Genomic DNA, 15342 nt, shown 5'->3' on the forward strand with positions numbered 1-15342 from the left:
GTGGCTCCCTCCTGCCTCCAAGACAGAGAACTCGCTTCTCAGTGTGACCGTCAGCATCCTTCACAATCTGACTCCTGTCTGCCTTTCCCGGCTTGTTGTGAATTCCTCCCCTTCAGACTCAGTGAGCCTCCCACAAGGCAAGCTGCCCTCATTGTTCTATGCGACATTGCCTTTCCCTCCTCTGGGCCTTTGCCTGGGCTGTGCCCCATGCCTGGAAAGCCCTCCCTTCTCACCTCTTCCTTTTAAACCCTCCAGCTTTTTTCAAAGCAAGCCCATTGGTCTTCTCCTATGGGAAGCCCCTCCTGATCCCCTTAGCTGTCAGTCCTCTCTCTTCCTCACATTGTTATACCTGTGCTCATCCATTTGGGTGGGGAAGTGATGCAAATCTGAACTTGGAGTTCAGAAGACCTGAGTTTGAATCCTGCTGCAGACACCAGCTGTGTGACTCCAGGCAAGTCGCCACCCCTTTGGCCCCATTAGTGTCCTCATAGGAGCTACCTATATCACAAGATCGTGGCGAGGATCAGATGTGATGAATGTAAAGTCTGTTTAACAGCTAGATATCACATCATGTCCCCTCCCCTGCAGGGACCCTGAGCTCTAAAAATGGAAGGCACCACAGAGCCCATGGTATCCAAACTTCTCACTTCTCTCTCTCTCTCTCTCTCTCTCTCTCTCTCTCTCTCTTTCTTCTCCTCTCTCCCCTCCTTCCTTCCCTCTATTTCTTCCTTCCTTTCTCTTTCTCTCTTTCTTTCTATCTTTCTTTCTTTCTTCTTTTTCTTTCTTTCTTTCTTCTTTCTTTCTTTCTTTCTTTCTTATTTTCTTTCTTTCTTTCTTTCTTTCTTCTTTCTTTCTTTCTTTCTTTCTTTCTTTCTTTCTCTCTTTCTTTCTTTCTTTCTTTCTTTCTTTCTTTCTTTCTTCTTTCTTTCTCTCTCCCTTCTTCTTTCTTTCTTTCTTTCTTTCTTTCTTTCTTTCTTTCTTCTTCTTTCTCTTCTTTCTTTCTTTCTTCTCTCTCTTTCCTTCTTCTTTCTTTCTTTCTTTCTTTCTTTCTTTCTTTCTTTCTTTCTTTCTTTTCTTTCTTTCTTTCTTTCTTTCTTCTTTCTTTCTTTCCTTTCTTTCTTTCTTTCTTCTCCCCTCCCCTCCCTCCATCCCTCTCTCTCTCCTCTTCTTCCATTCATCCCCACTGTTTAACACTGTGCTTCAAATGTAGAAGCTGTCTAACACATGTTTATTGGATTGGATCAGATTCAGCCACTGAGACTTTAAATCCCCTGATTTCTCAGATGAAGCAAAGGGGAAGGTGAAATACAAAAAGAATCCTTAAAAAGCCAAAATTTAACCTGATCTTCATTAATATCCATTTGCCTTCATTTCTGGACCTTGAATTAGTAAATGATGCACACAGAGCATTTTAGTAGAGCACCAACCTGGAATCTTTTCATTTTCTGATCATTTGGCCGAGTGAGCGGCCTCCTGAGTCTTGGCCCATTGTTTGTGTCCTTTATATTTTAGGCAAAGATGCTAATACCGAGGAGAGGAAGGCAGCCATGAAGACAGCGGAAGAGTTCCTGCAGCAAATGAATTATCCCTCCAGTACCCAAGTAGGTGCAAAAAGAACAGAAGCAAACACCAGCCAGAGGGAAGCACTCTAGCTCCCCCTGAAAAGCTCCAGAATGAGGGGACCGGGGGTCCTTCCAGACTGGAACCATGGTAGATGGTGACCCTGTTCCTTCTCATTGGATCTGGGGTGTTTTACTCCAACCCAGCCCAACCCAGAAAGTATTTGTGAAGGGCTTGCTAATCTCCAGGAGCTGCAGTCCTTGGTCTGGGGATGTGAAGCCAAAGTCCTGCCCTCATGGAGCTTACATTCTATCGATAGAACATGATCATTGGAGGAGGGAGAAGGGAGGAGCAGCTGAAGGGCTTGGGAACAGCTTCCCCTTTCAGAGAGAGGATCGTGTGTCCTGGAAGGGAGAAGCTGACACCAGGGTGACCTGAAGAGACCAAAAGCCCATGTCATGGCAGCTGGGACGCCTCCTTCCCTGAATGTCATCCAGAGATGGATCTGTCCCTTGGATTAACCAATAGCCCCTTTGATGAGGCCACTTCCTTCTTCTCTGAGGACGTGTGTGTGTGTGTGTGAGTGTGAGAGAGAGAGAGAGAGAGAGAGAGAGAGAGAGAGAGAGAGTGTGTGTGAGTATGTGTGTGAGCACTCTCCCACCCCCACAGCCAGGAGAGGGCTTGTCAAGTGCAGAGAGCCAGGCTCTGCCCATCATATGGTTCTGCACAAGTGTGGACACTCTGGTCCCACCCCCATCTTTCGGATGGCCCCAACTGTCCAACGTCATGAAGCGGATGCTCCCAGGACTCCCTGTCTCCTCCTCTGGGGGACAGTGGCCCAGGGCCTTTTCTCTAATACTGATTTGTGGTCACATCTATTCAGCTCTAGGCTATTTTTAATGGCCTCGTCACTGCCTTCACAGACACTGATCTCTCCCTTATTGGATCAAGCCTTGCACAGAATTGCATAAATAATGTCCTTAAGGCATAGGTCTGACCCAAGCTCCAAACATTTCCATGGCTCCCTATCACCTCCAAACTCCTTCATTTGGCATTCAAGGCCCTTCATGATCTAGCAAACATCCCTCCTGGCCATATTGCCCTCACTCTCCTTTCTCTGTTCCTGCCCTAACCCTGCCATTCTGGCCTTCAGGCCGTACCCCAATCCCTGCCAGCTCACTCCCTCCTCTGTACATTCTCGTAATTGTTTACCTGTTGTCTTTTCCACCTTAGACTGAGAGCTCCTGGAGGGCAGGGGTTGATTTTGTACCTTCTATTCTCGTCACTTAGCATAGTGTATGCACAGAGCAGACGTTACATGAATGCTAGCTATTATTACTTCATTATCTGCCCTTTCAACTCTTCCTCTTCCTCCACAATTCACTTCAGGTGTGCCCCATTCTGGAAGCCTTCCCCAGGCCCCCAGACTCTTAGCTCTCTACATTGCCCACCACCCCCCTCCAAGCATGTACCACAGACACTTGGAATAGTCTGCTATATTCTATGTGTGTGTGTGTGTGTGTGTGTTATTATATATATATATATATATATATATATATATATATATATATATATATATATTTCTCCTGACAGATTATAAATTCCCTGAGGGCAAAGACTTTTTTGTCTTTTATCCTGAAGTCTTAGTACAGTATATTATATTCAGTACATGCTTAATGTTTGTGGAACTGAATTCTGTTTTGATGGACTTGGCATGAAAGCATACATCTTTCACCCAAGCACCATCCTAGATTGGTCTGAAGGTCCTTGTCACCGGGTTGGCTCTTGGGGGATGGATTTCTCCCTTATGACATTTCCCCACGGCTAGGAGAGCTCGTGATCTGCATCGGTGGAGGGAGGGAGCCCACAGAGTTACGTCTGAACATGTCACTTCCCTGCTTGCTTTCTATGGCCCCTCCACCCTCTAGAGTCAAATACTGACTCCTCACCCAGAAGTGTTGACACGAGTGACATCAGGGTCAGCATTAGGGTGTTGCCTGAGGAGCTGAGGCTGGACGGTGTTGCCTTCCTAATAATTGGCCCTCAGTTTTTCATAAACAACAGTTAGGGATCGTAGATTTTTAACCCAGTTTACTCAGCTTGATTCAGCCCAGTCCCACCATTAAGCACCTATGGCTTTGCCACTCTTGTTACTCACCCAGAAACTCCTCTCTGTCTCTCCATGGTGGTGACAGTTTTATCTTCCTTCTTTATATTTTGCTTATTCTTATGTTTCAGATTCAAGTTCTCCCAGAGGGAGGTGAAACACCAATCTTCAAGCAATTCTTTAATGACTGGAGAGGAAATGATGAAAGTGAAGGCTTTGGAAAGGTGTACGTCACTGAGAGAGTGGCCAGGGTCCAGCAGATTCCATTTGATGCCCAAAAGTTACATGAGTGTCCCCAGATGGCGGCCCAGCACAACATGGTGGACGATGGCTGTGGTTCTGTGGAGGTGAAGATCTATGGGGGGATGGAGGCAAGAATGCTGACCTTGGACTGGGGGAGGGGGCCTCAAGGCTTTGACTTGGCCACTGACCAATGGAAGGTCAGTAAGCTGATTCTTCAGGCTGTATGCTGGTGTGATGGACTTCTAATCCCAGCCAAGTGCTCACTGTAAAGGACTGGTTTGGGGGCATTTGGAAAGGAAGCAGTGGTCACCAAGAGCCCACTTGGTAGCTTCATCCAGACTGGGTCCCCTCACACTAACCTGGTTTCCAGTTTTGATGGGGCCACTGGATTGGTTGATGGGGCCCTTTCTCTTGTCCATCCCAGGCCAATTCTAGAAAAGGTGATGGATCAAATGGTGCATCAGTATATGGATGGGTCCTTGGGGATCTGGAAAGAAAGTGTGGGCTCCCTGAAAAGCACTCAGGTCAGGCTAGTCACAGGCTTCCTTCTGTCCAACTGAAGAGCATGCTGTAGAGAGGTATACAGGTAGACTTCAAGAAGACACCTGGCTGGGGCTGTGGTGATGCTCTCATGGGCAAGATAGAGAAGGGGGAGTCCCAGATTTGTGGCCAGAACCTAAATAATGCATGCGGATTTAGGAGCAAGTGGTCAACCTGGACCAGGGGTTTTGTTTTCTTTCCCAATGGAATTCTTCCTCATGATGCCAGCACATCTTATGATTGGTCTCTTGGCTCTGTTTGGAGGAGGAGGGACTTGTTTGGGGGTTGGTCAGCAGGGAAACTCATGGAAAGCTCCTCAGTCACAGTAGGATTCATCAAAGGGGGCTCACACACACATTACTGGATTTTCAAAGTCCGTATTTTTCCTCCTCTTCCTCAACCCCAGATCTGGCGAGTGGAAAGCAATGGCAGAGTCCCAGTGGACCCCAAAACTTACGGAGAGTTCTATGGGGGTGACTGCTACATTATACTGTACACCTACCCCAGAGGACAGATCATCTACACCTGGTAAGTTTCCATCATCCCCTTGGTCCAAGCCTGAGGGGCTCCATCTTCCACATGGGGTTTCATCATGCTGCCTAAGCCAGAAGCCTCCACCTCCAGGATACCAGTGTGATTTGTGAGGCAGCTGGTGGTGCGGCAGATAGAGTGCTGGGTCTGGAGTCAGGAAGACTTGAGTTTGAATCCTGACTCAGACACTCACTAGCTGCATGGTCCTGGGCAAGTCATATCACCTCTACCTCAGTTTCCTCACTTGTAAAATTGGAATAATCATAGCACCTACCTCCCAGGTTGTTGTAAGGATCAAATGAAGTAGTATTTACAAGGTGCTGAATAACTGGCAGCTGCTATTATTCCAACAGTGAAAAGAACGTCTGAAATCTTGTTTGACTCCTTCAGCATTTCGTGGTCTAGAAGTCTGGGTTTGTTGTTATTTCAGAGATGTAAGAAGGTACGTGGTGCACTTGGTGGGCTTTAAGAAGCTACGTAGATAGGAGCCATCATTATAATCCTTGCGGTCAGTTTTCTTGGGGATTCCCATTAGCGATTCTTACGCAGGCTCCTTGTTGTGTGTTACCCTGGGCAGTCCGTTCAGGCTTAGCTTGTCCTGGATGGCCACTGACCCCCTTCTAAATTGGACACTCAGTGATGCTGATGGTGACTCAGCTGGGTCTACACCAGAGTAAAGAAGGCTCGGACCCAGCACCTCCTCTGAAGGTGAGCCAGGAGTCCACCCTATCTTGTTTTTAGAGAAGCTGGTAGGGAGAGGAAGGAAGGACATGAGCATTTATTAAGGCCCACTGTATGCTAATCACTTCATAAACACTAACTCATTTATCTTCACATCAAACCCATGAGGTAGGTGCCATTATTTCCCCCATTTTACAGTTGGGGAGACCAGAAGTTATGTGACTTGTCCAAGGTCACACAGCTAGTTGGTGTCTGAATCTGAATTTGAATGCGGGTCTTCCTAACTCCAGGCCCGGCAGCCTCAGAGAGAATTCCTGCTCACTGATGGCCCTGGGCTATAAAGGACCAAGGCCCGAACCCTGTAGGTTTGGGGTGCTTTTGGAGCCAGTCCCACCTGAGTCCCCACCGCCATGCATAGACACACCTTGCTCTTCCTGCTTCTCACTCCTCACGGCGGCATTTGGGGGGTTGGGTGACAAAGTCGCTATACGCAGGCCCCCAAGGAGCCTTCCTGGCGCCCTGCTTCCATTCCACCATTGGTGGCTTCAGGTCTTTAAGTTACCTGGCACAGACTCCATGCCCCGGGATGCTGCGTGGCCAACTCCAAGGTGGGGATGGGGGTCCTGAAAGAGACTGGAGAATCCCCTGCTGTTATGATCAGGGAACTCATGCTAAGCTGGACATCAGGTAAGCCTTTGAGAGGAAGAGAGGGGACCAGATTGTGGCGCGTAGCCTACGCGGGCAGCATCACCTACCTCCAACTGACTGAAGGCTCTCCACTTATCATGGGAACAAAGATGTGTCCCTGCAAGGGAGAGACCTAAGAGGTCCTTGAATCCAGTACTGCCTTTCAGAGAGGAGGAAACTAGGCCCCAGCCACGGGAGAGGCGATGTAGCCAGGCCACCCAAATAAAGCAGGGCAGACGTGAACTGGCTTCCTCCTGGAGTCACAGCCCCAGGACCCGCATCGGAGCCTGCTCCCAGATCTGGCCTCAGCTCATCGGCCAGGGGAATTTTCCAGGGGTCTGTGGTTAGAACTGCACCTTCCCTCTCCTGAGCTGTTAGGTGTGCTTCAGGAAATGTCAGGACTGCACTAAAGGCAGGGCTCCCAGCCGGTTTCCTCTGTCTTTTCTTCCTTCCTCTTCACTCTTTTCTGGGGCAGGCAGCAAAGACACCTAGAGCCAGAGCTGGAGGAGCTGGTCACATTTTCTCCCCCCAAGTTCTTCTGAAAAAGACTGGAATGTAATGATGTCCGGTGTGGGGACGCAACCATGTGGTGCAGTTTCTAAGGTTAGACTAGAGTCTTTTCCATTTTTGACTTACTGTCGGAAGAGGCCATTGCGGCAGATGGGGAAAGGAGCCAGGTTCAAATCCTGCCTCTGACACATACTAGCTGTGTGACCCTGGGCAAGTCACTTAAATCTCACAGAGTCCCAGCAAACTCTCAAAGACAGTAAGTTACAAATGAATTGCCAATAGGCATCTATGGAAGGGGTTCCTATTTTGGAATATCCCTAAAACAACAAAATCTCAGCTCAAGACAGAAAATAGAAGTGTCGTGTGTGTGTGCGCGTGTGTGTGTGTGTGTGTGTGTGTGTGAGAGAGAGAGAGAGAATTACAGGATTTTAGGCCTTTGAAAGAGCTTAAAAGAAGAAAATCACATAGATGTTTTGAGTGGCCTTAAAAACTCTTTATTCTCCTGCCTTTCATCTATTGGTTACCTCCCGTTTATCCCACTTATAGCTAGTTTGTACATCCTGTAGTTGGATTGCTGTCTCCTCCGATAGACTGGGAGCTCCTTGAAGGCAGGGACTGTCTGGTGCCTCTTTGTATCCCTAGCGCTTAGCACAGCACCTGGCACTTGGTAGGTGCTTATTAACTTAGCACAGTGCTTGGCACATGTAGGTGCTTATAAGATGTTTGCTCATCTGTTGAATTAAAAATGATCAGTTTTCTCAGTACTCCAACAGGCTTTGTGATGCAGAGGAGGAAAGAAGAGAGTTTTGTAAACTTAGGATTTTCTTGTGGCCCTCAAGTTAAATTTCTTGGCATAATCTCCATGCAGAGGAGTAAACGGGTGCACCGTGAAGTACAGGTTGTCATCAAATACTGAAAGTAAATCTATTGAGCCTGTTCTGCTTGACCCTAGAGAGCGGGCTTTGCAATGATGGGTAGGAGGTGCCAAGAAGCTTAGATTTGGCAGGAGAGGAAGCTTCCTCCTGGTGAAAGGAAGCTGTCCCCGAGTGGAGAGGGCTGCTTGGGGATGTGGGGGCTTCCTCCTCTTGGGAGGCCCCAGGCAGCATAGGAACTTTCACTTCTTGTGGATGAAGGAAGGGGGGCGTCGTGTCCATTAATGGAGATTCAGGGAGTGTGTCACCCTGAGACCACAAAGTTCATGATCTTTAGAATGTCCTCAGTAAGTTAAGAGAAACATTCCTCTCTGTACAGTCGTCCTCTTGCATGAGGCAGGGTCACAGTGCACAAATGCAGACGGTCCCAAATGATCTGCCATTCAAAGCCATGAGCTTGGTTTTGTAAGTTTGCCCCCAATGTCCCCTGTTGACCCATGCTGGCTGTGTGACCCTGGGCGGGTCCCTTCACATGTCAGTGCTCAAGGCAGCTCTGTAGAACTATGAGTACAGAGGAGGTGGCAACTTACATTGTAGAGGGACTCTCCTCCTCTGGGAGTTCCCTAGGTCAGTGAAGTCACAGATTCAACCCTGTGCCCTGTCCCTAATAAAGACAATGGCAGAAAACAGGCTGCCTTTGAAAAGGTGAGCTAACCAGTCATGACATTGACCAGCATGGACACACTGATTCAACATCTGCATAGCTCTTTACACAAAAGATGTTAATATTGTCCTTATTTTACAGACTGGGAAACTGAGGCTCAGAAGGGTTCTAGTACCTCCTCTAGGAGCTGTGTCACTCCTGTGGGTTCGTGGTTCACTTCTCTGCCTCCCACCACAACTCAGGCTCTGGCTGGGAACAGCTGCAGCAGAAAACCTAGAACCCAACAGGAAAACACCCGGAACATGGCTTGGAAATCTCTGCTTTCTCTCTCTGCAGGCAGGGAGCTCATGCCACCAGAGATGAGCTGACCAACTCTGCTTTCCTGACTGTTCAGCTGGACCGCTCCTTGGGAGGGACACCTGTGCAGGTCAGTGGCAGCCCCCGGCCCTGGTCAGCATGGATGGGGCTTCTTGCCTCCCAGTGCTGCCCACAGGTACAGGAATCGTTTCCCTATAACTTTAAAAACTCTTTCTGAATGAAACACAACCTTTCCTGGTTTCCTCTGTATTTATCTCCTCATATTCTGGAAAAGGAGAAATAAACCTCTTGGAGCAACATTGTCTCTATCTTGTACCTGAGCAATCTCTCCCTCCCTCCCTTTCTTCTTTCCTCTCTCCTTCCCTTCTTTCCTTCCTCCATTTCTCCCTTCCTTCCCTCCTCCCTCCCTCCATTTCTCCCTCCCTTCCTTCCTTCTTTCCTCTCTCCCTCCCTTTCTCTCTCCCTTTTTTCCTCCCTCTCTCTTTCTTCCCTCCCTCTTCCCTTCCTTCCCTCCCTCCCTTCCTTCCTCTCTCCATTTCTCCTTCCCTTCCTTTCTTCTTTCCTCCCTCCTTTCCTCTCTCCCTCCTTTCCTTCCTTCCTTCCTTCCTTCCTTCCTTCTTTCCTTCTTTCCTTCCTTCCTCTCTTCCTTCCTTCCTTCCTTCCTTCCTTCCTTCCTTCCTTCCTTCCTTCCTTCCTTCCTTCCTTCCTTCCTCTCTTCCTTCCTCTCTTCCTTCCTTCCTCTCTTCCTTCCTTCCTTCCTTCCTTCCTTCCTTCCTTCCTTCCTTCCTTCCTTCCTTCCTTCCTTCCTCTCTCCCTCCCTTTCTCCCTCCCTCCCTCCCTTCCTCTCTCCCTCCCTTCCTCCCTTCCTTCCTCCCTCCCTTCCTTCCTCTCTCCATTTCTGCCTCCCTCTTCCCTCCCTCCCTTACTTCTTTCCTCCCTCCCTCCCTCCCTTTCCTCCTTCTTTCCTTCCTTCCCCCTTACCCAGCAGAGGAGAGTTAAGCCCCCAGGAAACAACCAGGATTTATTCTCATGGCCTCTCTCTGTCTTGAGATTTTCCTTGCAGCATTGTTTTCACCGTGTCAGTCTTGTGATACGCACCAATGACCACTTGTTGTATACACAACATTGACTACTGAGTCACATGAGGCTTAAATTAGATTCTTGGCCTGGGCTCTGGATGACTTTTTTTTTGTTGTTTGACAACTAAATTTCAGTATTATTGCTTTTCTTTGAAACACTGCGTATTTTATGTTAAGAATTCGAAAACATGACCTGGAGAAGGCATCCACAAGGTTCCCCAGGCTGGTGACCCTGGGTGGTTCATGATATAAATGAGGTAAGGAACCTGGGCCTTCAGTAACAGGTTTCTGTGGGCTCAGCTGGCCTTGAGAGCCATCAGCAGAAAGAACCTCCCCCACCTTCTGCCCCAGCCTGTTCGGTCCTGGTGCTTGGCTCTGCAGTTACTTCCTGACAGTCTGAAAGTAGTTTAGTATTTTTAAGTTCTTTCTTAGAATAAAGTCAGTAAGTGGGCATTTTAGAAAGGGCCGGCCTTCAAAAGGCAGAGGCGTTGGGATGCCCGTGTTTGCAGCAAATATGTTTAAATGTGTCCATTTGAACTTAAGGAGAAATTGAGCTGTTTTGAACTCTGGCCACAACCCAGCAATAGTGACATCTATCACTCAAAATGTTGATTATCCTATCAGCCAATTCTTACATGTATTTTTTTTTAACATCGGTCACTCAACAAACACTTATCAAGGCCTGGATTTCTATGGGCCAAGTGCTTTCCAGGGCACTGGGGTTAGAGACAAAAATGACCCCATCCCTGCTCTCAAGAAGGTGATGTCAATTCAGTCTCTGGGCCAAGCTACTGGTCGGCACTGAAGGCCAAGTGCTGGGCATAGGAACATGATTGCCCGTGTCAAGAAGAGCCATAAACTGAGCTCCAGAATGCTTCTTGGTGGCGTTTCTAAATCCAGACCTTGTCCCTTTCAAGAAATGTTTGTTGGTGGAGCTATGGATGGAGTGGGGTCAAACACATCTTAAGTGTGATCTTCATTGGAGCCACTAGATGGCACCCCAGTCTGCAATGTAGTATATATAAAGCCAGTCTTCCATGAAGGCAATCCATTAGTTGGCAATTAGCTGGTAAAGGAATCAGTGCTGGCATGGCTGGGGCCCTGACCCCTCTCACCATCCTTCATCAGCGTAGGAGCAGCTGAGGGGCCTGTCTTTGAGTCTCAGCTCACAGGGCGCCTCCTGTCAGAGCCCACCCTGATTTCCTGAGCCTCCTCTCTAAAATTACCCTATGCTCAGTTTGGGTTGGAGGGACAGCGTGGTCCAGGGCATAGAGAGATGGCCTCCAGCCAGGAAGGGCTGGGGGAGCGGGCTTTGTCCTCCAGCACACCTGAAGGAGTGGCCCTGGACAAGTCACTCAATGCCCCTTCCACTGCAAGATGATCAGTTTCCCAGTGGTTGTTGACTGGCAGTAGAGCAGGGAGTTTCCTTGCTCTGTGTGTCCCAGAGCCAGGAAATCTCACATCTGGTTTATCACCATGGCACATTTGCTTATCTGTGACCACATGGCATCCACTTCCCAATAGACTGAAGATGCCTAGTGGGCAGGGACCCTGACTTTCCTCCTTGTATTCCCAGCTCCAAGCCCAGGGCAGGAGCTTAAGAAGAGCTTGTTGAGTGCAGCACTGTTTGACATTAAGACTAATGTGTTAAACTTGGAAGCTAGCAGATGCAGGACTCCCTCCTGCATGACTGGATTTGCTGCTGCTGTTCCCAGGCTGCATCCCTGGCAGACACCTGGTGTTCACTGGGGCTCTGATCATGTTCCTTTGAGCTCCTCCTAATCCCCTTCAAAGCCCGTCTCTCAGTCTTCTTGCTGGGTGTTAATGTTGGGCAGTTTGAAGAAGAAGGATGAGATGGGTGGGGGCTCAGATCTGAAGGAGGAGAGTGTCTACAAAGTCTTGAAGTACAGATTCAGCTCAGTCAATGGAACTAGGCATGTAGGGGCTTGGTACAATAGGCACTAAATCCAGGGCTTCCCTGTGGCCCTCTGTGCCTTAAGGGGTTTTCATGGTTTCATGGAATCAGGCAGAGAGACAGAAATGAACTGAGGTCATCTGGCCCCACTCTTCCCCTTCCTCTCCCCATTATGAATTGTGTCTATAACATCCCCAACAAATGATCATCCAGTCCAGTCTGTGGTAAGACCTGCAGTCATGGGGAGCCCACTACCTCCAATGCTGCCCATTCTGACTTTGGACAGGTTTCATTCCTCAAAGCAGCTTCTGCCTAGTTCTCTTTCCCCAGGTCAGAGTCTCCCAAGGTAAGGAGCCTGCACACCTGCTGAGTCTGTTCAAAGACAAACCCCTCATTATTTACAAGAATGGGACGTCCAAAAAGGGAGGACAGGAATCTCCTGCCCCTATACGCCTCTTTCAAATCCGCAGAAACCTCGGCTCCGTCACCAGGATTGTGGAGGTATGCAATGTAACTCATCTGAGCAATGGCCCCATGGGCTCTGACTGCTCAGAAACATCAGCCCTGAAATCTGGCTTCTGATCCTTGATAGCTGAGTAAAGTTCCTCCACATCTCTGAGCCTGTTTCCTCATCTATGAAATGGGGGTGATGATAGTAGCACCTATGACCTAGGATTGTTGTGTGAGGTCAGATGAGAAAATGAATGGCAAGTGTTTCACTGGCCTTAAAGTATTGTGGAAACGGTAGCTAGTGCTATTATCAATGCTATTGTCATCATCATTTTGTTATTACAAGGGTTAGCCACTGGAAAATCACCCTGGTGAGGTGGCTCGGGCCTGTAGTCTGACTTGGGCCTCAAAGAAGGGACGTCATGCCATGATCATGGAGTCATGAGGCTGAAGGGGGGGTGATGCATCAGGAAACTGGGATGCCAGTCCTGGTACTCCTGGGGGGCACTGGACAAAGCACTTCACTGCCCCTCCCACCCCCGCCCCTCCTGGGGCCCAGGTTCTTGGTTGATAAAATGCCTCATTTACCCCACATGGTTGTTGAGAAAACCACTGGGCAGATGGAGGTTAAGGGTTTTGAAATGCCCTTTGTGTTTGGGGCAGGTGCCCCCTCTCCCTGTAGTTGGACTGAGTCTGCCTCACTAGGTCCGGGTGCTGATCCTGCCCAGTCTCCCAAAATCCTTACAGTCCAAAGTGCCTCACCCAAGCCCGTCCTCTACCCAGCAATGTCATCTTCTCCATTCTCTGGCAGCCCCATTCCCAGAGACTCTGGTGGCTAGTTAAATGGGAAGTACCACCTTCATCCCCACCCTAAGTGTCTTCCAGGCAGGAAGAATTCCATCTGGATGTGGGGAGCCTACCTTGTGGGAGGATTCCAGAGTGAAGCCCTTGTTCTGAGCCTTGATTCATTTTGTAAAAGGTGACCTGCTCCTGATAGGGAAGGGCGGAGGCCTGAGGCTGGGCAGAGCTTCCTTGGATTTGCCCTGGTGTGTCTGTGAACCTCCCGGAGGAACAGAAATGGGCCCTTGGTAGTGACTTCTGAAGCTAAGGACAAACAGGCATCTTTATCTCTTTGGAGGCTTTCCATTGCCTTAAGATGAAAACCCAGCTCCCTGGCAGACTGGCCTTTTTGCTCTTCCCTAATGCCCTGTGACATTCCATCTCCCACCTGCATAGACTCACTCAACATCACTCAGCTTCTCCAAACTCTGGCTTCCCTCAGCTTGCTCACGAGTTCTCCCTCCACCTCTCTCCTCATCTCTCTGTTTCCGTCTCTCTCTCTCTCTCTGTCTCTCTCCTCTCTGTCTCTCTGTCTGTCTCTGTCTCCTCTCTCACCTCTCTCTCTCTCTCACCTCTCTCTCTCTCTCTCTCTCTCTCTCTCTCTCTCTCTCTCTCTCTCTCTCACACACACACACACACACACACACACACACACACACACTCATTGTGTTTTCATTTCTCATTAGTCTTGTGCTTGCTTATTTGTAAACATGTATTCACACAGAAGAATATCAGCTCCCAGCAGTCAGGATGCAGCCATGTTTTGTCTTTCTGCCCATACCCCCCACATGGTTCCTGGAAGCTAGCAGGCCCATAAGAAATGCTTATCAGTTGATTGATTATCAGCTTCCCCTTCCTGGCTCTTCTGTCAGAGCTCTCCCATCTCCACAGAGGCTACCCCATCCCTTCTGTTCAGGTACCCCTGAGGTGTCAACAGCCAAATGCAGAAACAGTTGTTGACAGCCTGACGTATCTGAGGCAAGCTGCTGGGCCCCGTGGACAAAATCCCAGACTCATGGGCCGGTTTGAGCGGAGAGGAGCCCTGGAGATGGCCCAATCCAAGGGACAGTCCTGAATGTGTGGACTTGAAATGATCCTAGGAAGAGGAGAGGGGAGGAGCAAAGGAGCAGGATGCCATGTTCTCACTTCCTGCTTAGTTAATGGGAGGAGGAGGAGGAGGTGAGGGCCCCATTAGGAATGGAAAGCCCTGGGCATCATGAGCAGAGGTAGTGAGTTAGGATTGTTATGGCCTGTGAGTAGAAGTGGAGGGACTTGGTGGGAAAGCAGAAAGACTGGGGTGGGGGGCAGCTGGCAGTCTTGGGAGCTGAGGATGTCAGGGTTGGGAGAGGGAGAAAGATGGGCACATGCTTGGCCTCTCTAGGCCCAGTGGAGTGTAACAGGAGGCGGGTGCCTCAAGCCCAGGGGATGCAGATGAAGGGCATCATGGAAGCCCTGGGGCCCCGTTATCAGGGCTCAGCCAGTGGCAGAGAAGAGGATGACAGTAATCATGATACCAGCACCAACAGACTCAGCGGTGTCCAACATGTCATGATCTTAGTGGAACTCTCAGTCATCCCGGGCAGCAGGCTGGACAGGTATTGTCATGCCCATTTTAGAGGTGAGGTGGCTGGGCTCAGGGAGCTCGTGCCTTGCCAGCTTCTGGCTATAGAGGGGGAATACGACCCCAGTCACTGAGCTCCCATCTCCTTCTGATCCCAGGTTGATGTGGATTCAAATTCACTGAATTCCAATGATGTTTTTGTCCTGAAACTGCCCCGGAATAATGGCTATACCTGGATTGGGAAAGGAGCCAGTGAGGAGGAGGAGAAGGGAGCTGAGTACCTGAGGAGCGTCCTGAAGTGCCAGGCCACGAAGATCCCAGAAGGCCAAGAGCCAGGTGTGTGCCCCAGCACCAGACACATGCTGGTAGCTCCTGGGCTGGGAGGGGGCACAGCTCAGGAGAAATTAGGGGCCGGGGCTCTGTTGAGTTTACCCATTCAAAGCTGTTAAAGGCAGGGGCAACAGAGAGCGTGGGGAGAGGAAGCGATGGCTCCCCGGTGTTGCAGGGATCCCTTCAAGCCTGGTCTCATCTGTCTCACAGAGGAATTCTGGGCTGCTCTGGGAGGGAAGAAAGTGTACCAGACCTCACCACTGCTCGAAACCCAGCTGGAAGACCACCCTCCGCGGCTCTTCGGCTGCTCCAACAAAACCGGCCGGTTTCTTGTGAGTATGCCCCAGGCTCTGGGCTCCCTGACCCACGTGGTATTGCAGGGTCAGCGCAGGTCCATGCTGGCCAAAGCTCTGGGGTGGCTGGTTCTATAGCGGCTCACCTTTCCTGGGCCCAC

At 49.6% G+C, this 15342-nt stretch overlaps 1 protein-coding gene across 8 annotated transcripts in view; it reads left to right on the top strand.

Moving 5' to 3' along the window:
- Positions 1-15342, top strand: part of SCIN (scinderin) — a 64534-nt gene that overhangs the window by 36816 nt on the left and 12376 nt on the right. For 4 of the 8 annotated variants that reach the window (XM_078150639.1, XM_021000023.2, XM_021000024.2 and 1 more), the window contains exons 7-13: positions 1513-1601; positions 3799-4014; positions 4857-4978; positions 8732-8888; positions 12038-12208; positions 14717-14894; positions 15099-15220. In XM_078150639.1, the coding sequence (XP_078006765.1) occupies positions 1513-1601; positions 3799-4014; positions 4857-4978; positions 8732-8888; positions 12038-12208; positions 14717-14894; positions 15099-15220 (1055 nt within the window). Of the gene's footprint in view, positions 1-1512; positions 1602-3798; positions 4015-4856; positions 4979-8731; positions 8889-12037; positions 12209-14378; positions 14593-14716; positions 14895-15098; positions 15221-15342 lie in introns of those variants that run through there. The other 4 variants (XM_021000026.2, XM_021000025.2, XM_078150640.1 and 1 more) reach the window with 3 other exon arrangements.

This window comes from Phascolarctos cinereus, unplaced genomic scaffold (genome assembly GCF_003287225.1).
Source record: "Phascolarctos cinereus isolate Bilbo 61053 unplaced genomic scaffold, phaCin_HiC Scaffold_1;HRSCAF=81, whole genome shotgun sequence".
In the NCBI taxonomy this organism is placed as follows: domain Eukaryota; kingdom Metazoa; phylum Chordata; class Mammalia; order Diprotodontia; family Phascolarctidae; genus Phascolarctos; species Phascolarctos cinereus.